This window comes from Phacochoerus africanus, chromosome 11 (assembly GCF_016906955.1).
Source record: "Phacochoerus africanus isolate WHEZ1 chromosome 11, ROS_Pafr_v1, whole genome shotgun sequence".
NCBI classification, from domain to species: Eukaryota; Metazoa; Chordata; class Mammalia; order Artiodactyla; family Suidae; genus Phacochoerus; species Phacochoerus africanus.
The window spans coordinates 12,238,367-12,259,906 of NC_062554.1; the positions used below are offsets into that span (position 1 = coordinate 12,238,367).

Genomic DNA, 21,540 nt, shown 5'->3' on the forward strand with positions numbered 1-21,540 from the left:
CCCCGCCCCCGCCAGCGCTCAGGCCGGCTGGCCTTAAAGGGGACGCGGCTTGAGTGGCGGTTCGCGGGGTGGTCCCCGCTCCGGCTCCGCCCCGTTTCCCGCACCTCGCCCCTCCCCCCACTTCGCCCCGCAGCCTTGCAGCCCCGCGGCCGCGCGGGTGAGTCGAGCTGCCGTGGGACTGGCTTGTGCAGAGCTGGGTGGAGAGGCTGGGCTTTGCAGTGGAAGCAGCATCTTTGCCAGCTGGAACCTGGCAGAGGGCGTCCCCACTCCGGGGGAAGCAAAGGACCCGCCCTGACCTAGCCTGGCCCAGGCTGGTCCAGCCTGGCCTGAGCGCCCCGCCCGGGAGCCGGCTTTGAGGAAGGGACCACTGGGGTCCCAGAGGTAAGTGGGCTCAGGCATGTTTGCGGGTTGCGGGGAGGGAGTGTCTGCACCCTAATGGTTCAAGAGCCGGGATACGCGCCTAGGGCTCTTGAATTCCTAGTAGGGTGCTGGGAGGTGGGAGATCTGGGTGCATCCTGGGCCTGGCTGTGTGACCTTGGGCAAGTGGCTACCCCTCTCTGGGCTTCAAGCTCGTTCTTCATCTATTGTGCATATAGGTGATCCTGCCCTCGCCCCCGCCCCTCTCAGGGCTGAGGGTACCCGCGCCCGGTATCTTGAAGCTCCTCCCGCCTTTCAGGGGGTCCGCAGCCCCAGCCTGGGCTAGGAGCTAGTGCACTGGTATAACTGGAGGGAGGGGTGGGGCCGAGCTGGGGTACAAACTGGGGGAGCCAAGAGGCCGCCTCCACTTAGAATGGGTTTCTGCTATTCTCAGCATCCTCCGCTCCGGTGCAGCCCCCATAATAACCCTCGCGAACAGAAGACCCTGTGTGTCAAACTGGTGCTCGCCCTTCCAGAAAGCCTGGGGTGGGGGTGGGGATGCGGCCATCAGAGGTAGGTGAGGGGAGGCCCCCAGAGGGAGTATGTGCTCCCACCTTCTTCCCTTCTCTCCCCTCTGTTCTCTTTCGGTAAAAGACCAGTTACTTTTTCACTAGTGAGCCCCCCACCCCTTTTTATCTCAGGGCCTCTGGGTAGTAGGGCAAGAGGATCCTTCCCAGGGCCTGCCTTGGCTAGAGGTTCAGTTAGAAAATACAGAGAGAGATGCTGCTATCCAGAGACCTGGGGGCCCAGGGAAAGGGACAGCCTGGTCCCTTCACCCCGACCCAAGGGAGCTCTGGCACCCATGGGAGTGAGAGGAGGGAGCCTGGGTGTGAGCCTCCGGGAGGAAAGGGAATGGGCTCCTCAACGCTGGGGTTTGGAGGGGCTGCTGTGCTCTGGGGTATGGAGAGGTCGAGCGAGACCTTGAAGCCCCCTCCCCTGTCCCCTGAGATTCTGTGAGCTTTTGACCTGAGGGTTAACCAGGAACTGGTTGTTTTGTTTTGTTTTTTTTTTGTTGTTGTTGTCTTTTTTCTTCAGCTTTCATTGTTTGTGCCATTTCTCGAATGGGTAACTCCTCCCTCAGGCCCGTCCAGTGACCTGTGTAGGGGCTTTCTTGGTTGATGTTTGAGACTCTCAGGGTTATAGAAAGGCAAGACCAGACCTGGGCGGTTGAGGGGGCACTGACGGGACCAAGGGTTAGGCAGGTCCTTGGAAGATGCTTTTCTGATCATATGCTGAGTTTTATCTTATCTTGCTGTCACATATCTCTCTGTTACTCCACACTACTTCCTCTCTGTGCCTGGTCTTGTGCTGGGCAGTGGGCATAGATAGGGGATTGGACCTACTTCCTCCCAAAGGAGAGCCTGTCCTGGTGGAGGAGATGGACATAGAGTCAATCTGGTTACGCTGCCAAGGGATGAGAGAAGTGAAGAGGACCTTGGGACACCAGAGCCCAGAGACTTGAGTTGCAGAGGGATTTGGAAAGGCTTCCCAGAGGAGGGGGCATGTGACCTGGGCATTGAAGGATGAGTCAGAATTTATCAGGAGAGAAAAGGGAGAAGCCATTTCCCAGCAGAGAAGGCATCCCCAAAGGCATCAAGCAGGAAAAAGCCCACTGCCCAAATTCCTATAGATTCACTGCCAAATGGAGTTTGTCAAGTTTATCTCTAGCCCTGCCCCACATTAGCTTAATGTCACAGAAAGGACTTGAATGTCAGGCTCGGGAGTTTGGACTTTATTCTGCAGGGGCTGGAGAGCCTTGAGGGTCCTGAGGAGGGGCATGGCCAGATGGAGTTTACTGTCTGAGGTTAACCTGTTGTGCCTGGCCAGGGGATGGGTGTGGGGGGTAAGGCAGGGCACTGGAGTTGCAAACACACACACACTCACACACACACACACACACACGGTGCTTTGAGGGTGATGGAGATTGAAGATTAGTCGGGCTCTACTGTGCAGGAACAGAGACTTGTCAGTACACAATTGAAAGAGGGACAAATAAAGGGATCTGGGCCTTCCAGGGGAGGGCTCGTGATTTTCTTGTGTGTTTGCTGGAGTGGGCTGGGTATTGCTGGCACTCCCAGGCTGTCATGTCAGCAGTGAGAGATACAAGCCAATGACGTGAGCAGGAGCGGCCACACTGGCTGGGAAAGGCTAAGGTGGTCATTTCCCGTTCTGAGGATCAGAGGCCCTGAGAGTGGAAAAGCACCAGCCTTGATGGCTGTGGCCATGGTGGGGGGTAGTAGCTGGACTAGATTCGAAGCCTGGACTCTGTGCTCCTGCAGAACATGTGCCTCTAGTGGAGGATGGATTGAGGAAGGGAAAGAGGAGATTGGTTAAGAGGCTGCTGCACTAGTCCAGGCAAGAGGTAGAGAGGAACTGATCTTGGGTGGGGCTGGAGCTCAGGGAGAGAGTGGAAATGCTGAATTGGCAGCAAGGGATAATGGGTGAAATTCCTTGTAGAATCGAGTAGATCAGGAGTATGTATCTCCTTGTCTCCTTCCCTGACAGTGTCTGTTTTGCCTCTTAGTGCCACATGTCCCAAGAATAGACTCTTAGTTTTATCTGTTATCTAGCCCTTATTTTTTTTATGTCTTGTCTCAACCACTTACTGGTAGGCTCAGACTGGTTCCCATTTTCCAGGTGAGCAGGCTGAGGAGTCCTGGCAGAGACTCACCCAAGGTCACCTGGTCAACCTGGGTCACCAGAGAACCTGGGTCTTCTGCTTTTTTTTTATTATTATGACTCAAATGAATTGATCATATCTGTAGTTATATAATGATCACAGCAATCCAATGTCACAGGATTTCCATCCTATTGAGTCTTCTGCTTCAATGCAGGTTCTTCTGAGGGAGGACATGGCTGCTGTTTGCTGCTGCATTTGGCATGGGGCAGCTGTCTCTTGGGTCAGAGTCGGCATGGACAGGCCATATCCTCCTCCAGAGCCTAGAAGGAGGAGTAATCCACCCTCCCCCAAGGCGGTCTGCTTTCTCCTCCCCCAGAGAGGCTGAGGGCCAAGGCCGCGTCTCTCTCCCTTGTTGACCCCCAGCTTCCCCATCCATGCCATGGGGAGAGAAGCCATTGTTCGGTGTCCCTTCTGTGGCTGGGGATGGGTCAGGTGAGGTCCAGGCCTCTAAAAACCCTTTTGCATGAATGCATCCAAGATCTTACTGAGTCCCATGGTTGGTGACCATGGTGACAGCTGACCTCAGACTGCCTGCATGGGAGTGGGGGTGGGTAGGCACGGCTTGCCAGAGTGGTCAGGCCACACAGACTGTCCAGAGGCTGCAGGGCTGGCCTCAGAGATGAGAACCCTCACAGAATGGCTTCACTGACCGAGCTCCGAGCTGCCGTTAGCACAAACGATCTTGGGTGGTAGGTATCAGGCAGAATGATAGGAAATTGCCAGCATCTGATCCCTCACTTGGATTTGGTTCAACGTGATATCAATTATATCCATTTTACAGAAAAGAGGCTCACGAGATAATGTGCTCAAGGTCACACAATGAGTTGCAGGACGGAATGGCATTTACTCCAGGTCACACTAGAATGCAGGACTCCTCATTCCTAGTCGATTTTCTCTCCACTTCCAGAGCCTTCCTGAGCTCCGGAACTCCATTTCTGCCTGCCCCCAGGTCCTCTTCCTCCACACATGATGTCAATATCTCATTGATTAGGGTTTCTCCTTGGTCACCTGAGTACCAGGGTTTCTTGGCGTCCTGGGTTGAAAGCATATTAAGTCCACTAGCCTGGAGGGCAGGGGTAGGGGTTTGGGGGAACGGTCTGCGAGGAAAGGTAGACACAGTCACTGCCCTGTGCCCAGGAAAGAGAGGACCAGGGCTGAATGGCAGATGCGTTTTTTTCTTTTTTGGCTGTGCCCGTGGCATGTGGAAGTTCCTGGGCCAGGGATTGAACCTGAGCCACAGCAGTGACAAGGCCAGATCCAGGGAACTCCGGCAGATGCATTTTTAAAGGCACTCTTAAAGGCCTTTTGAGATTATGGCTAGTGTTGGCATTCTTTACCAGTGCCTCTGCTAGACCGGAAACGCCTAAGGGCAAGGACTTGGCTTCTAAAGCATAGGGAACTGACACCTTGTGCCCAGCCACACGCGAAGGCCTTTATGTTTGTCTTCCCAACAGCCCTGCAGGGTGGACGTAGAGGCTAAGAGAGTATTCATAACCTGGATGGTAAGCGGAATGCATTCTGGATGAATCTTACTCAGAGAAGAGAGTCTAACACTGCCCCAGGCTTGGAGTGGGCCCTGGGCATTTGAATTTGTACTAAGTGCTCAGGTGATTCTGAGGCAGCCAGGCCAGCATTTGGGAACCATTGATTTGATCTGTGCCCTGGCTACACCCTCTAACCACAGTAAACTCCTCAGAGCCACTTACTTTGCAGGGACTGAGAAATAAGCCTGGTCTTTGCCCTGAGGAGCTCAAAGCCTGATGAGAAACAAATGAGCCCTTTGCATTGTAACCACGCAGTATTGGAGGTGTGGTCTCAGCTAGGACAGAGAAGGGAGTGTCCTCCTAGGGCTTATAGTTGGGTTCCTACAGTATCTGCAGGGTTTTTGTTTTTTGTTTTTTTTTAAGGGCCACACCTGCAGCATATGGACCTTCTCAGGCTGGGGTGTAATTGGATCTACAGCTGCTGGCCTATGCCACAGCCACGGCAACGCCAGATCCGAGCTGTGTGTTCGACCTACACCACAGCTCTCCACAATGCCCGATCTTTAACCCACGGAGCGAGGCCAGGGATTGAACATTCAACCTCATGGTTCCTAGTCAGATTTGTTTTCTCTTCACCACAATGGGAACTCCATATCTGTGGTTTCGAGTGAAAGTTTCTAGCCCATTTTCTAGGAAATGTCTGGCTTCTCTTCACACCTACTCCAGGTCTTAAGAATAGTTTTTACTGAGCCAGTAAGTGTAAATAAACACCTACTGTATGCTGCGCCTTTTATTGGGTCCCACCTAGTGTGGGATTATACAAAGAAGCAAATAAATGGTCCTGCCTTTTAGGAGCTGAAAGTTGGATATTAAGAGAGTGAGCCGAGCTGAAAGGCGGAGGAAAGTCTGTTATGGCTCAGAGGAATAAAGAAGCGGTAACTCACACCACACACTGCATTTGCTCATTCAACAAATCCCTACTGTGTGCCAGGCACTGTGCTAGGTCCTAGAGATACTGTCGTCAACAAAATGTGACTCAGAAACCTGGATAGTATGGTGGAGGAGGATGAACCCAATCAGGTGATCAGGCTCAGTGGTATAACGGATGCTCTGAAATTGTTAACAGGGGTGTTTGACCTGTACGAGGAGGTCAGGCACGTTTTCCCTGAGGAAGACGTTCGAACTGAGGTCGGCAAGGTGAGCAAAGCAAGGAGGGGAGGGAAGAGCAAGTGCAAAAGTCCAGTGGCAGGGAGGAACAGTGAGCTCAGAGTGAGGGGCTGGTGGGGGCTGAGGCTAGGGAGGCGACAGGGCCTGCGCAGGCTGGGCTGAACAGAGAGATGCTCTGCCTTAGTGGAGGAGCTTTGGACCCATAAAACCTGCTACTGTGTGATTGCGGCTGCAATGGAGGAAGAGGCCACAGGTGGCTGTAGGAATCCAGATGAGGGATGAATTCATGCCTGGAAGTCCAGGTTGGTTCTCATTAAGGACGTGTATTTGAAGTGCGCTTTAAAGAAAAATAGGACTTTGCCTGGTTTTATGAGTGTGTGTCGGTGGCGGAGGGTTTGGGAGAGAGTTTCCGGCAAAGGGCACAGCGTTCACAAACAGGCGGAGTCTTGGGAAAAGATAGGTCATTTGAGAAAAAGCAAGAAGTTGATTGGGAGCAGATCGCAAGGGATCTCGGGAATTCCCGGCAGCCCTTTCTCCCTGGAGGCAAGATTTGTGTGTGCGCACAGCTTCTCTCTCCACGGGACCTGCCTCGGCTACGGCTGTGGACATTAGCTTCTAGATCTAGCTCTTACCTGCCTTGCCAGGAATGGATGAGGTCACCAGGGAAGCCTAGGGAGAGAGGGGCGAGGGGATGCAGGAGGGGAGAAGGTTCAGATGTTGGCTTTGTGAGCGGCGAGGAGCTCATCAGCAATAATTACAACCCACTGGGGCTTATTATATGCCAGGCGTGGTGCTTTACTTCGTGACGATACTTCGTACTGAGGTAGGTATCCTTGTCCCATTTTACAGATAGGGAACTGAGGCCCAGGAAGGTTGAGTTGTTACCCCCCTACCCCAAGTCTCCGTACCCATAGGACCACCTGGGGACTGGACTGGCAGGCAGAATGTGACCCTGTTCCCTTGTCCCCCGCAGCGCGGTCGCCATGGACAAGATCCTGGAGGCGGTGGTGACGTCGTCATACCCAGCGAGCGTGAAGCAAGGACTGGTGCGGCGCGTGCTGGAGGCGGCGCGGCAGCCGCTGGAGCGGGAGCAGTGCCTGGCCTTGCTGGCGCTGGGCGCGCGCCTCTACGTGGGTGGCGCCGACGAGCTGCCGCGCCGCGTGGGCTGCCAGCTGCTGCACGTGGCCGGCCGTCACCACCCGGAAGTCTTCGCAGAGTTCTTTAGCGCGCGCCGCGTGCTGCGCCTGCTGCAGGGGGGCGCCGGGCCGCCGGGCGCCCGCGCGCTGGCCTGCGTGCAGCTCGGCCTGCAGTTGTTGCCCGAGGGGCCGGCAGCCGACGAGGTGTTCGCGCTGCTGCGGCGCGAGGTGCTACGCACCGTGTGCGAGCGCCCGGGGCCCGCGGCCTGTGCGCAGGTGGCCCGGTTGCTGGCGCGCCACCCACGCTGCATCCCTGACGGCCCGCACCGCCTGCTCTTCTGCCAGCAGCTGGTGCGCTCCCTGGGCCGTTTTCGTTGCCCGGCCGAGGGCGAGGAGGGCGCCGTGGAGTTCCTGGAGCAGGCCCAGCAGGTGAGCGGGCTCCTGGCGCAGCTGTGGCGAGCTCAACCCGCCGCCATCCTGCCCTGCCTCAAGGAGCTGTTCGCCGTCATCTCCTGCACAGGTGCGTGTTCCGTCAGGCCCGGGGCGGGGCCCGTGCGTGCAGAGTCCTGTGCGCGGCGTGCCCGCCTGGTGCTGTGGCCTGTGCGTGCAAGTGCACAGGTCGGGGAGCGCCATGTTCCTTTGTTTAGTTAGCTAGACCCCCCTGAGTTCCTGCGGGTGGGTGGGGCTCCTGTCTCGTGGTACCCGTGCCTGCTTCGCCTGCAGAGAGGGCACCCAGGTCTGTCTGGAGGCTGTGCGAGGCAGCGGGGTGGGGGAGTCATCGCGCCCTTTGCGTCAGGTGGGTTTCATTAGAAGTGATGACGTTTGAGTCAGGCCTTGAGAGCCGTACTGCGCTAGGCAGCAGGGGTAAGGCGCTCTGAGAGGCAGGCGGAAAGGTCTGGAGGCACCATAGAGTGGGTGTCAGCTGTGAAGTGGTAATCTTAGCCCTTTGTGGACAACGGTGTCAATTGGGCTCTAGTTGAAATGACTGAAATAAAATCTTTGCCTTCCCTGATTATACGGCGGTTCAGGGGAAAGGAAGGGAGTGCACTTGGAGGAGGAATCGAGGCCAGGTGTATAAGGACCTGGGTCTTGATATGATTGAAAACAAATTGTGATACTTTTTTTTTTTTTTTTTTAAAATCTCTAGGCCTTTGACTATTGAGTTCCACCTGGAATGTCTTCCTTCCCCCCAAGTCCCATAGCCCTCCTACTTGTTCTTGCCAGCTCCAGTGTTAGCCCTTCTCCAGGCCTTGCCTGTACATGCATAGTTCGAAGTCAGTGCTTTTTTCTTTGCCCAGCACAGGGCCAGAGCTGTGCCAGGAAAGGTTTGTTGAGTGAATGAGCTCAGATGAGATCAGAGGCTGGGATGCAGGAGGCGGAAAGGATGTGCTCTTTGCAAAGGCCCAGCTTAGTTCCTTGGCAGCATGAAGGACATGGGTGATGAGGGAGGTGTGGGGCCCACTTGCCCTGCGAAGCTCAGCCCAGCCCTGTCTTCCAGAGGAGGAGCCGCCATCTAGTGCCTTGGCCAGTGTGGTCCAGCACCTCCCATTGGAACTCATGGATGGTGTCGTCCGGAACCTCAGCAATGATGACAGTGTGACGGACTCCCAGATGCTGACTGCTATCAGCAGGTGGGCTGAGGGCTGAGTGGTGGTCAGGTCTCTTTCTCTCTCCCAGAAGCCCCTTCCACTGGGTGGGATTGCCGGGCTAGATTTAGTGTCAGAGGGCCCAGGCCCTCATGCATGTTCATCCATCCATCCTTCCTCAAGCCGCTCCTGTGTCAGGCCTAGGGCTAGCTGGCTATGGGAGACGCAGAGAGCCTTGCCCTAGTGATGCGCTCAGGCTGGATGGCAAGTCCCTGAACTCTCTGAGCTTTAGTTCTCTCCTTTGTAATAGCACAGGTGGTATAAGGAGTTGTCGCATTTCCACGGGGTCATGTTAGAAGGTAAAAGTACTTGATGAAGTGCTTTCTGGGTTTGGCAAATATGATGAAACAGAGTTTGGGTGCTTTTCAGCTCACAGAGCTCTTGCACGTCCCCCACCTCATTTGAGCATCATCGCACCTGTGATCTAGCCACACCTGCCCGGCCAGTGATCCCAGAATATGACGCCTACCCTCCTGCCTGCAGGCCTTTGGCTCTGCAGACCCCATCACCTGGCATGCCTCCCCCTGCCATTCTTTCCATACCTGTGTGCAGATCCACTGTCTCCATGGGGCCTTCCTGGATTCCTTGTCTTTAGTGGGTAAGAGCATGGGCTCTAGAGGTAAGCTGCCTTAGTTCAAATGCTGGCTCTCCCACTTCTTGCCTGTGTGACTCTGGGAGGGTTACTCAACCCCTCTGTGCCTCAGCTTCCTAAAATGTAGTATAATTAAGCCCATCTTACAGGGTTGTTGTGAGGATTGAATTAGGTGAAAGGAGCTAGTACATGTAAGGTGCCTAGAATAGTGCCATGGGAGTTCTTATCCCCATAGTTACCCCTATTTTCATTTCCTATTGTTCTACCTCTTCCCAGTACTGTCTACTGAGTGTGAAAACAATGGTACGAGTGATATTTTCCTGAGTACCTTCTGTGTGGCAGCTTCATGCTCAGGGTGTACAGGTGTCACCTTGTGAGACTCAGATGGGCTAACACACAAAAGGTAGATGGAGCAAGGTCTGGTGCAGAGCGAATACGACATAGATGTTAGCTCATAGCGATTGTTGTCTCTTTAATCCCTACAACAACCCTGCGAGGTAGGTATTGTCCCCATTTTACAGGGGTAGAAACTGAGGCTAGGGAGAGTAAGTGACTTGCTCCAGGTCACAAGCAGGGGTTCGCCAGAGCCAGAGCTTCTGGCCTGAGGGCAGTGCTCCTGCCATTGCCTGCCGCAGTCCAGGCAGAGGTGGCTGGGAAGCCCTGTTGTGCCGCTACAGCTCAGTGTGTATGGGGCGAGGGCTTGGGAGACCAAGAGGGCCTGGCTCCCCTCCTGCTGGGCTGGGAGCCCCAGTCCCTGCTGGGTGCCTGTGCTGGGCTCATTGGCAGTTCTCCGAGGTGTTCAGTGCATCCCATGGATCGATCCCACGCTGCCCTGTGTAGGGGTGAGTCTGTGTGGGGGGATCTCAGGTCATTATGGCTGGTCCCTGGGCTGCCCCCTCCCAGGCATTCGGGCCTCCCTGGTCCTTGTGTCACGGTCATTCCCCTCACCAGGATGATCGACTGGGTGTCCTGGCCCCTGGGGAAGAACATTGACAAGTGGATCATTGCACTGCTGAAGGGCCTGGCGGCTGTTAAGAAGTTCAGCATCTTGATCGAGGTTTCACTCGCCAAAATCGAGAAGGTTGGTGGGCTCCTCTCCTAGCCTCAGCTTCTGGCCTTTCCTGCTAGTCTCCTTTCAGGGGCAGTGCTGGTCTGGGAGGCAGACCACTGGGGCTCCCACCCGAGCGCATTGTGACCTGGGACAATTCACTGCCCCTCTCTGGGCCTCAGGTTTCCCCCATTCATTCCAATGACTCTTCAGTCACTGGTGTGTGTCTCTCAGTTGTGGTCCATCTAGCCATCCAGTATCTGTCATTTTGTCCATTTTACCACTTGTCCATTCATCCAGGTCTGGGAGCACCTCTGTCTTCGTGCTCCTGCATGGATCTGCTGCTTTAACTCCAGTGTCTCTGGCCCTCTTTCAGGCCCAGGGCTGCACTTGGCCTTGTGCAGCCCAGGCCTGTGGGGCTCCTGACCAGGAACTTTCTTCCAGGTTTTCTCCAAGCTTCTGTACCCTATTGTCCGGGGAGCTGCCTTGTCTGTCCTCAAGTACATGCTCCTGACCTTCCAGCACTCCCATGAGGCCTTCCACCTGGTAAGGGCCCCTGCGTCCCCTACTGATCTGGCTGCAGGCCAGACATGCTGTCCTTGGGGTTTAAGGGGTCAGAGCTTGAAGTCCTGAATGTTAGGACTGGAGGAGACTTGGGACCCCACTTTACAGATAGGAAACTGAGGCCAGAGAGAGTGTGCGATCTCCCACGGGCCCATAGTAGAGAGACGAGCCTAGAATGATGGCAGCTAGGGTTCCCTGGGTACCAGCTGTGTAGCAGGCACAATGCTAAAAAAAAGTACGTATGTTAATTCATTTTATTCCAAGGTCAGGACCACTAGGGAGGTTTTACCATTTTCTCCATTTTTCAGCTGAAGACACTACAATTTCGGGAGGTGAGGTTGATTATCTCAGATACATAGCTCGTGAGCAGTTCAGGGAAGATTGAGGCCAGGTTGGTCTGACTCCTGACCTGTTGTCCTTCCTGGCCACAGCACCCAGGGGACCTGGCCTTAGCTCCAGGCCCTTTCTGCTGTCCTCAGAGCCCTCGCCTGGAAGAAGCAGCCTGCAGCCCTGGGGAGCCACTCTCCTTTTCCTGCTTGTCTTCCCCTGACCTGTAGATGTGGCCCTGGACTCCTCTGGCCCTTGGTCAGGGCAGAAACTTCATGCTTTCTGATTTGCACAGTGGGAAGAAGCATAAAGCCAGGAATTGGGATATGTGGGGTTGAGTCCCAGCTCTGCCATTTGCCAGATGTGGTGACCTTGGACCAGGCACTTAACTCTCAGAGCCTGGGACGGGATAAACCCTGAGGCTGATGGGAGAGGATTAGATGAGGTGACATTTGTTGAGACCTTGGGGACTAGGGACTTGACAGATATTTCTTTGTTTTCATCCTTCTCCTGGGCTCCCTTACTCCTAGTTTCTATGACCTGACTGAGAAATTATGATACGAGGCCTCCACGGGTTTGAAAGTTAACACTCGCAGCACAGGTAGCACAGAGGAAAAAAAATGGGCTTTGGGTTCAGACAGACCTGCCCAGACACCATCTTCTCCCATAAGCCATGGTGAAATCCATGGCAAAGTATATAACCTAATTTTTTCATCTATAAGATGGGGGTAGTAATATCACTATGAGGATAAAGCGTTTGATGCATAAATGTTGGTTGCCAGTCATTCTCTGTCAGGACTGTCCACCTGCTGACTACATTGTGGCCCCAGCATCACTTCTGGGTGACAGAGTTCTGGTCACTCAGGACTTCGGGCTCTTTAGGCAGCTCAGTTGGCTAATTTTTTTTTTTTTCTTTTTAGGGCTGCACCCGAGGCATATGGAAGTAACCAGGTTAGGGGTCAAATTGGAGCTACAGCTGCCAGCCTACGCCATAGCAACAGTTGGCTAATTCTTTTTCTTTTTTTTTGTCTTTTTAGGGTCACACATTACAAAACACACAAGGGAACAATCCACCATGAGTGAGAGTTGACAGAACAGACAAAACCTCTGGCATTTATTTGGATTTCCTTAGTTTTTCCACTTTTACATAAGAAAGAGTTTATATATTTATTTTTGTCTTTGCATCTTTCCTAGGGCCACACCCATGGCATATGGAGGTTCACAGGCTAGGGGTCTAATCAGCACTGTAGCCGCTGGCCTACACCACAGCCACAGCAACGCCAGATCCAAGCCACATCTGCGACCTACACCACAGCTCACGGCCACGCCGGATCCTTAACCCACTGAGCAAAACCAGGGATGGAACCTGCAACCTCATGGTTCCTAGTGGGGTTCGTTTCCGCTGCGCCACAATGGGAACTCCAACAGCTGGCTAATTCTTAATTGTTGGGGCTCAGGCCTCTCCTCAGCTGTGAGGAAGGAATTATTGATGCCATTAAATAGATGAAGAGACTAGGGCAGAATATCCAAGGTCAAGAATTTTGTAAAGAGAGTCATCTGCCTGCAAGGCTCAAAGCCCCACGTAGGTAAGGGGCGCAGTGCTCGGGCGGGTGAACCTCTCTGTTTCAAGGAACTCTGGGTGCTTCCAGCACTGACCACTGTCCTATCTCTCGTGCAGGTAACCCAGTGCTAACTCTGCTCTGCTCCCACAGCTCCTCCCTCATATCCCGCCAATGGTGGCCTCTCTGGTCAAGGAGGACTCCAACTCGGGGACCAGCTGCCTGGAGCAACTGGCGGAGCTGGTCCACTGCATGGTGTTCCGGTTCCCGGGCTTCCCGGATCTGTACGAACCTGTCATGGAGGCCATCAAGGTGAGTGACAGTCCCCCTGCTCCCATGACCCCCTCAGACAGTGCTACAGGTTAGTGGCAGCCCTCCAGCATCTGGTCCCTGGCTGTTGGCCATTCCCTCTGCTGGCTTATCCTGTGCTTCAGGCACAACGGAGGCACCTGCCATCCTCCCAGGTGGGTCTTCCTCTCACAGTTGCTCTGAGCCTTTGCGTGTGCCTGTCTCTCTAACTTAAACTCCTCTCTTGTTCTGCCTGGATAGCTCCTGCTCCTTTTAGTTAAGCCTCCCTCTTAAAGGCTCTGCCTAAGTGCTACCTCCCTCAGGGAGCCTTCCCTGATAACTCTCAGTTGGGCACCCGCACCCATGGGTTGGGACATGGCTTCTCTGAGCTTCCATGGCCCTAGTGCATCCCTCTGTCACACACTGTCCCCATCTGTCTGTGTGTCTGTCTGCTCTCAGACTGAGCACGCTGGAGCAGGGGTTGTACGTGATTGTCCATAGGACTTTTGCCCTTCTCTGTGCTAGGCCCAGGCTGAGAACTGGGGACACAGGCACAAGGCAGACCAAGTCTCCTCCTCCGAGGAACTCACACCTACCGGGGTGACTGATGGGTTTACCTGTAACTCTGATCTAAACGGCTTGTGAAATGCTTGTGAGGGTCAGCCCGTAGCGGTGAGGAGGCAGAGGAGGAAAAGATGTCCAGTTAGAGGAGGAGGCTGGAAGGAAGGAAGGGATTCTGAACCGGGCTTGCTGGGTTGCTAGGACGATAATATTTGTAGCTAGTGCTGTCCTTGACAGTGTCTTCCCATTTTGTCTTCCATTGCTCACTAGAAACCTGAGAGGCAATTTCATAGATGATGAAAATGAGACTGGAAGAGGTTTGGTGTCCTATGTGCTGTCACAGAGGTAGCGAGAGATGCAGCCAGGGCCTGGGGTTACTGAGCCCTTTCCCTTTGCTTGATGCAGGGGGCAGATCAAGTGTGGGTGAAAGATGTCCAGGTCGGTGGTGGCGCTTTCAGAACCTCTGGTCTGACTTCCATTTCTGTAGCACAGCAGATAGACAAGCTGAAAAGTGTCTCGTGACAAAACACCTAGAAATGCTTGCTAAAAATAGAGCAAGCAGAGTTCCCGTCGTGGCACAGTGGTTAACGAATCCGACTAGGAACCATGAGGTTGCGGGTTCAATCCCTGCCCTTGCTCAGTGGGTTAACGATCCGGCGTTGCCGTGAGCTGTGGTGTAGGTTGCAGACGCGGCTCGGATCCCGCGTTGCTGTGGCGCTGGTGTAGGCCGGTGGCTACAGCTCCGATTTGACGCCTAGCCTGGGAACCTCCATATGCCATGGGAGTGGCCCAAGAAATAGCTAAAAAAAGACAAAAAAAAAAAAAAAGAATAGAGCAAGCGTGGAATTCTCTGGTGGCCTAGCAGTTAAGGATCCAGCATGGTCACTTCCGTGGCTTGGGTTGCTGCGGTGGCTTGAGTTTGATCCCTGGCCCCGGTAATGTCTGCATATTGTGGGTGTGGCCAAAAAATACATGTAAAATGTCTTTTTAAGAACATAGCTGAGCTTGCGACAAAGTGAGGGGGAATCCCCAAGGGTCAAAAAGGAAGAGAAACCCAAATTCCAGAATGGTAAGTGAGAGTGATTGCTCTTCTGCCCTGAGGTTGGGAGGGAGTGGGTGAGATAGCCAACCTTAGTCCCCGAGGGCCTTGAGCTGGCGGGGACAGGCGATGAGGCTTAGGGCCTGCCCCCAGGAGGGAGTTAGCCCTCAGAGGCTCATGTGAATCAGCACCCAAGAAAGGCTTTACCACTAGGGAAAGAGTGCTCTAGAAAAAAATACACAAATTGTCCTAAATATACATCAAGGAAATGTCTCTGGCTCGGTCTGCGCTCTAGATTCGGGGGAAAAAGGAAGTTTGTCCTTGTTGGACTACTCTCAAGTGGGTTTAGGGTTCACAGTCTTATCTTCTTTGAGTTCTTGGGACCTCTAAGCGCAGGCACTAACATTCAAAGTAATAGCCAAGGGTTGCCCGGTAGAAACAGAAATGAAACCGCTTTCAAGCCACAAAGAGGAAATTGTACTAAAGACGAGTTTGTAATCCCCACATTACAAAACACACAAGGGAACAATCCACCATGAGTGAGAGTTGATAGAACAGACAAAACCTCTGGCATTTATTTGGATTTCCTTAGTTTTTCCACCTTTACATAAGAAAGAGTTTATTTATATATTTATTTTTGTCTTTGCATCTTTTCTAGGGCTGCACCCACGGCATATGGAGGTTCGTAGGCTACGGGTCTAATCAGAGCCATAGCTGCCAGTCACAGCCACAGCAACGCCAGATCCCAGCCGTGTCTGCGACCTACACCACAGCTCACGGCAATGCCAGATCCTTAACCCACTAAGCAAGGCCAGGGATTGAACCCACAACCTCATGATTCCTAGTCGGATTCATTAACCATTGCGCCACGATGGGAACTCCGAGTTTAGTTTTTTTTTTTTTTAAACAGTCAGAGCTAACTTAGAGTAAAAGCAGCTGCCATTCTAGATTTTGAGCTCCCTGGTACTACTGGAGGTAGATGAGCAGAGGAGACAGCACCTAAACTTTTTGGAAGTGACTTGTTACTGTGGGCTTCTGATGGGCAGAGACCGTGTTGTTTTGATCTCTATCTAATGTTTGAGTGAATGAACAGGGTCTGTAGTGTGAAGTGTGGTGTCATGGAGGAGAGAGCATAGCCCTGCCCTGGACACCCAGGGAAACCCAGGCTGAGTTGAGATCGAGGCCTTGCACACTAAGGGCTACGGTCTGATCCGGGGGCAGGGTGTCTCTCAAATACCTAGGCCACTAGACAGAGGAAGTTGGGACAGGTGTAGATAGTGGGGGGCCCCCACTTGGGGAGATGGTGGAAAGTCTTCTGGAGAGGGGATATAGGAGTTAGACCTTGAGGGATGGAGACTGGCAGAAGGAGGCCAGTCCAGAGTCAGGGGGAAACAAGCATGACAGTGGAACAAGCAAGTCTGGTTCGGCTGTAACGTGTGGCGGGGGGGAGATCAGGAAGCTCTGCGGAGCAGAGGGCGGTGGAAACGGGGCTGAGCGACCGCTTCGTCTAGCAGGTCTGGGCTTCACAAACGTTTCTTCTGAAGTACTTGACTTCAGAGGAGAGGACCTACCCCAAGCAGCCTGACGCAAGCTCAGAGAAAATAGCATTTTATCTCAAAGATTCAAGTATGTACCTCATAATTATAGACCTCCGTTTTAATATATTTTTATTTTTGTCTTTTTTTGCTATTTCTTGGGCCACTTTCCTGGCATATGGAGGTTCCCAGGCTAGGGGTCGAATCGGAGCTGTAGCCACCGGCCTACACCAGAGCCACAGCAACTCGGGATCCAAGCCGCGTCTGCAACCTACACCACAGCTCACGGCAACGCCGGATCGTTAACCCACTGAGCAAGGGCAGGGACCGAACCCACAACCTCATGGTTCCTAGTCGAATTCGTTAACCACTGCACCACGACGGGAACTCCAACATTTTCTTTCATTAATATTAGAGAACATAGCTCTCGGAAGATGTGTGGCATTTGTCCACTCCTTGGTAGAAGCCAGTTTGAGTGGCAAGGCAGCAAAATATTTGTTGGATTTTATTATTTGTAAAATTCTTTCTCATGTGTTATATGAGTAGTACATCCTTTGTATACGGGCTCCTTTTGAAATTCTGGAAAGTTCTCTCACTGAGGCAGTTGTATTAAGTTATAGCAGTTTCTCTGAGAGCTGAGGTCCTTGCTGAAGGAGCCATTGTATGTAAATTTTCAGTAACCTGAGGAGCTTGAAAGTTAAGTTTTTGTTTTATTCTCCTAAGAGTGCAAAGTTACCTTCTTTGGAGAAAATCGTATTTTTTTTTTTTTCCTAGTGTGGATATTTTTGCATCTGGTGTGTGTGTTGGGCAGAGAGGTTGGTTCTGTCATTTTGTCCCTATTTGTTCATGTTGGGTGTGGGGTGGGGGTTGGATAGGGGTTAAGAGAAAGGAAAAAGAAGGGCGTGAGAAGAAAGAAGATACTGGAGTTCCTCTTGTGGCTCAGCGGTAACGAACCCGACTAGCATCCGTGAAGATGCGGGTTCGGTCCCTGGCCTCACTCGATGGGTTAAGGATCCGGTGTTGCAGTGAGCTGTGGTGAAGGTCGCAGATGCATCTCCAAGGATTTGACTCCTAGCCTGGGAACTTCCATGTGTCACAGGTGTGGCCCTAAAAAGCAAAACAAAACAAAAAAACCCCAAAAAACAAAACTCAACAGGATATTGAGCTCTTGTTGTCTCAGGCAGTTTCTCTATTTTTTATCACCTGTGAGAGGTGACTCACTAATCTGATATATTATCAGATTATTATTATCATCATTATTTGGCTGCAACCTGCAGTAAATGGAAATTCCCAGGCTACAGCTGTGACCTACACCACAGAGACAACACTGGATCCTTAACTTGCTGTGTCACAGTGGGAACTTTTAAATCATCTGGTTGATTATTACCCTGGGAAATGAGTAAGCAGGCATGTTAAACCGCTGCTTGAGCCAGATGTTCTGCAGTGACTAGAGGATGTGTGCTGGGGAGACAGAGCTTTCAGTGCTAAGCTGGTTTGAAGCTCTGGAGCCTTAGACACATCTGGAGACTATGCTTAGGATGTGGAAATATCAGGGCTAGGGGAGTGTTGCTTAAATCTACTAAGTAACATTGCGTTCTACTTAGGTGTTTTTCTTTAAAACATATTACTATTGTAACCAGTGCTTGGTAATATTCATTTAGATGTAACTGTGTAATATGAAAAAGAATACTGAGTGGGAAAGCATGCTAATCCCTGAGCCCGTGACCAAGGACCCATACCTTGGACTCCCAGGATCCTCTCCCTGTCTTGCCTGTAGGGTCAAGTTCCTGGGAGGGTGACTCATTCAAAAACTGACTCTGCAAACTTTAAAGAGGGTGAAGAAAGGGGCATCATTGTGGGCAAGCTCCGTGGAAGTAATAGAGTGCCAAACGGAGAGAAGGTGGGAGCATCCTTGCTTGACAGATGAGGAAACTGAGGTCCAGAGACGGTAACTGCCTGAGCCAGAGAGGCTCAGTGACCACAGCCGGACAGCTGTGAGGACAAGAGTCAGGACCATGCTTGAGCTCTGGACACTGCTGGATTGGGCCAGTGTGGTCCCTGCTTAGAGTCGGTCACCTGCTGACCCATCTAACATATAGAAAGAGAAGGAATTTTCTTAGAGGCTGTAAAGGAAGAATCTATCCGGGTCTTCGGTTTTTCATCTATGCTGTGGGGATCTTACCACCTTCTTAGGGCGGTTGTGACATGGAAGGTCATGGAGAAGGCCCACATGTCAAAATGAGACCCTAGAATATGTTTGAAAGCAGGGGGCTGTTCACACACATCTCTAGAACATTTTGGGGGCAGTGTGCTTGGGCGAGTGTGCAGTCGGCTCTAATCCAAGAAGGCTTCCCAGAGGAGGCGATGTTTTTACAGCTGTACCTACTGCCCTCTGGCCTGTTTCCCCCTCAGGACCTTCATGTTCCCAATGAGGATCGAATCAAGCAGCTGCTGGGGCAGGATGCCTGGACCTCGCAGAAGAGTGAGCTGGCTGGCTTCTACCCCCGGCTCATGGCCAAGTCAGACACGGGCAAGATTGGCTTAATCAATCTGGGCAACACATGCTACGTGAACAGCATCCTTCAGGCCTTGTTCATGGCTTCTGAGTAGGTGCTGCTTTTGAATTTCTCGTCTGCCTCTGTCTGCTGCTTTCCTCGGGGCGCCCTGCGGGGTGTGTGTGGTGGGGGATGGATCTTGGGGAGGGTGGTTCCTGCTTTGTATTGTTGGCCTCCTTCCTGAGGTCTGTGGGTATGGGAAGGGCAGGTGAGAGGTGCTAAAGGGCTCCAGGCCATTGCCGAGGCAGTAGGTCAAGCCTGGATGGGAGCTTGAGATGGGTATTCGCGGCTGAGCTGCAGTGGGAACGGCACCTGCTCTGGGTTGATTAACATCATTGACCTGTCTCCAGAGTCCATGCGGATGGACGGTGTCCTTCAGAGTAGAACTTCTACTCATCTCGTATTAGATCCCCCTTTCACTGAAACAAAATCTGTGTTGTCAATGGGTAGCTGTTCCACGTATGGCTTGCTTAATTATCACTCAAGGTTTCTGCCGCAGAACTAGCTATCGCCCCCCCCCCCCAAATTTTCTTCTGTGTTTAAAATGCCCATAACATAAAATTTACCTTATTAGCTATTTTTAAGTATACAGTTGGGTGGTATCAAATACATTCACATTGTTGTATAACCAGCACCACCGTCCATCCCTGTGATTCTTTTCATCTTGTAAATCTGAAGCTTTATCTATTAAACATGAACTTCTCTTATTCCCATTCTCCCCTCCCCCCAGCCTCTGGCAACCACCATTACACTTTCTGTCTCTATGATTTTGCCTCTAAGCACCTCATATAAGTGGGCTCATACAGTTTTTCTTCTTGTGATTGGCTTATTTCATTCATTTAAAAATTTTTTTTTATTTAATGATTTTTACTTTTTTCCAGTATAGCTGGTTTATAGTGTTCTGTCAGTTTTCTACTGTGTAGCAAGGTGTCCCAGTCACACATACACATAAACATCCCTTTTTCTCACGTTATCGTGCTCCATCATAAGTGACTAGAGTTCCCAGTGCCATACAGCAGGATCTCACTGCTTATCCATTCCAAAGGCAATAGTTTGCATGTATTAACCCCAAATTCCCAGTCCATCCTATTCCCTCCCCTCCCCCCTTGGTAACCACAAGTCTGTTCTCCAAGTCCATGATTTTCTTTTCTGTGGAAAAGTTCATTTGTGCCATATATTAGATTCCAGATATAAGTGATATCATATGGTATTTGTCTTTCTCTTTCTGACTTCACTTAGTATGAGAGTCTCTAGTTCCATCCCCGTTGCTGCAAATGGCATTATTTTTCTTTTTTATGGCTGAGTAGTATTTCATTGTGTATATGTGCCACATCTTCTTAATTCATTCATCCGTTGTTGTTTCCATGTCTTGGCTTTTGTAAAGAGTGCTGCAGTGAACATACAGGTGCATTTGTCTTATTCAGGGAAAGTTTTGTCCTGATATATGCCCAAGGTGGAATTGCTGGGTCATATGGTAGTTCTATATTTAGTTTTCTAAGGTATCTCCATACCATTTTCCATAGTTGTACCAATTTACATTCCCAGCAACAGTGCAGGAGGGTTCCCTTTTCTCCACACCCTCTCCAGCATTTGTTCTTTGTGGGCTTATTAATGATGGCTATTCTGACTGACATGAGGTGGTACCTCGTAGTAGTTTTGATTTGCATTTCTCTCATAATCATCAGTGATATTGAGTATTTTTTCATGTGCTTGTTGGCCAGCTGTATATCTTCTTTGGAGAAATGTCTGTTCAGATCTTTTGCCCATTTTTCAGTTGGGTTGTTTGTTTTTTTGCTGGTGAGTTGTATGAGTTGTTTGTATATTTTAGAGATTAAGCTCTTGTCATTTGCATTGCTTCAAACTATTTTCTCCCACTTTGTAAATTGTCTTTCTTATTCTTCTTCTTTTTTTTTAAATGGTTTCCTTTGCTGTGCAAGAGCTTGTCAGTTTGATTAGGTCCTATTGGTTTATTTTTGCTTTTCTGTTGCTTTGGGAGACTGACCTGAGAAGACATTTGTAAGGTTGATGTCAGAGAATATTTTGCCTATGTTCTCTTCCAGGAGCTTGATGGTGTCTTGTCTTACCTTTAAGTCTTTAAGCCATTTTGAGTTTATTTTTGTGCATGGTGTGAGGGTGTGTTCCAGTTTGATTGATTTACATGTGGCACCATGTTTTTCCAGCACCATTTGCTGAAAAAGACTGTCTTTTTCCCATTTTATATTCTTGCCTCCTTTGTCGAAGATTAGTTGACCGTAGGTGTCTGGGTTTTCTTCTGGGTTCTCTATTCTGTCCCATCGGTCTGTAGGTCTCTTTTGGTACCCAATGACACTGTTTTGATGACTGTGGCTTTGTAATAGTGCCTGAAGTCTGGGAGAGTTATGCCTCCTGCTTGGTTTTTGTTCCTCAGGATTACTTTGGTCTTTTGTGGTTCCCTATAAATTTTTGGATTGTTTGTTCTAGTTCTGTGAAAAATGTCATGGGTAATTTGATAGGGACTACATCGAATCTGTAGATTGCTTTGGGTATGGCCATTTTTATAATATTTTTCGAACCCAGGAGCATGGAATATCTTTCCATTTCTTTTAATCCTCTTTAATTTCCTTGATTAATGTTTTCTAGTTCTCAGCATGTAAGTCTTTCACCTCCTTGGTCAGGTTTATTCCCAGGTTCTTGATTTTTTTTTTTTTTGGGGTGCAATCTTTAAAGGTATTGTGTTTCTGTAGTCCTTTTTTTTCTTTTTAGGGCCGCACCTGTGGCATATGGAGGTTCCCACGCTAGGGGTCCAATCGGAGCTACAGCTGCTGGCCTACACCACAGCCATAGCAACGCGTCTGTGACCTACACGACAGCTCATGGCAATGCCAGATCCTTAACCCATTGAGCAAGGCCAGGGATCCAACCCTCAACCTCATGGTTCCTAGTTGGATTTGTTTCCCCTGTGC

At 51.2% G+C, this 21,540-nt stretch overlaps 1 protein-coding gene across 1 annotated transcript in view; it reads left to right on the forward strand.

Moving 5' to 3' along the window:
- Window positions 1-27: 27 nt before the first annotated feature.
- USP35 (ubiquitin specific peptidase 35) overlaps window positions 28-21,540 on the forward strand; it is a 77,619-nt gene continuing 56,106 nt past the window's right edge. The window contains exons 1-7 of the mRNA XM_047752510.1: window positions 28-381; window positions 6,722-7,404; window positions 8,383-8,515; window positions 10,074-10,203; window positions 10,615-10,716; window positions 12,774-12,932; window positions 18,456-18,649. Of these exons, the coding sequence (XP_047608466.1) occupies window positions 6,732-7,404; window positions 8,383-8,515; window positions 10,074-10,203; window positions 10,615-10,716; window positions 12,774-12,932; window positions 18,456-18,649 (1,391 nt within the window). The 5' untranslated portion in view covers window positions 28-381; window positions 6,722-6,731. The remainder of the gene's footprint in view (window positions 382-6,721; window positions 7,405-8,382; window positions 8,516-10,073; window positions 10,204-10,614; window positions 10,717-12,773; window positions 12,933-18,455; window positions 18,650-21,540) is intronic.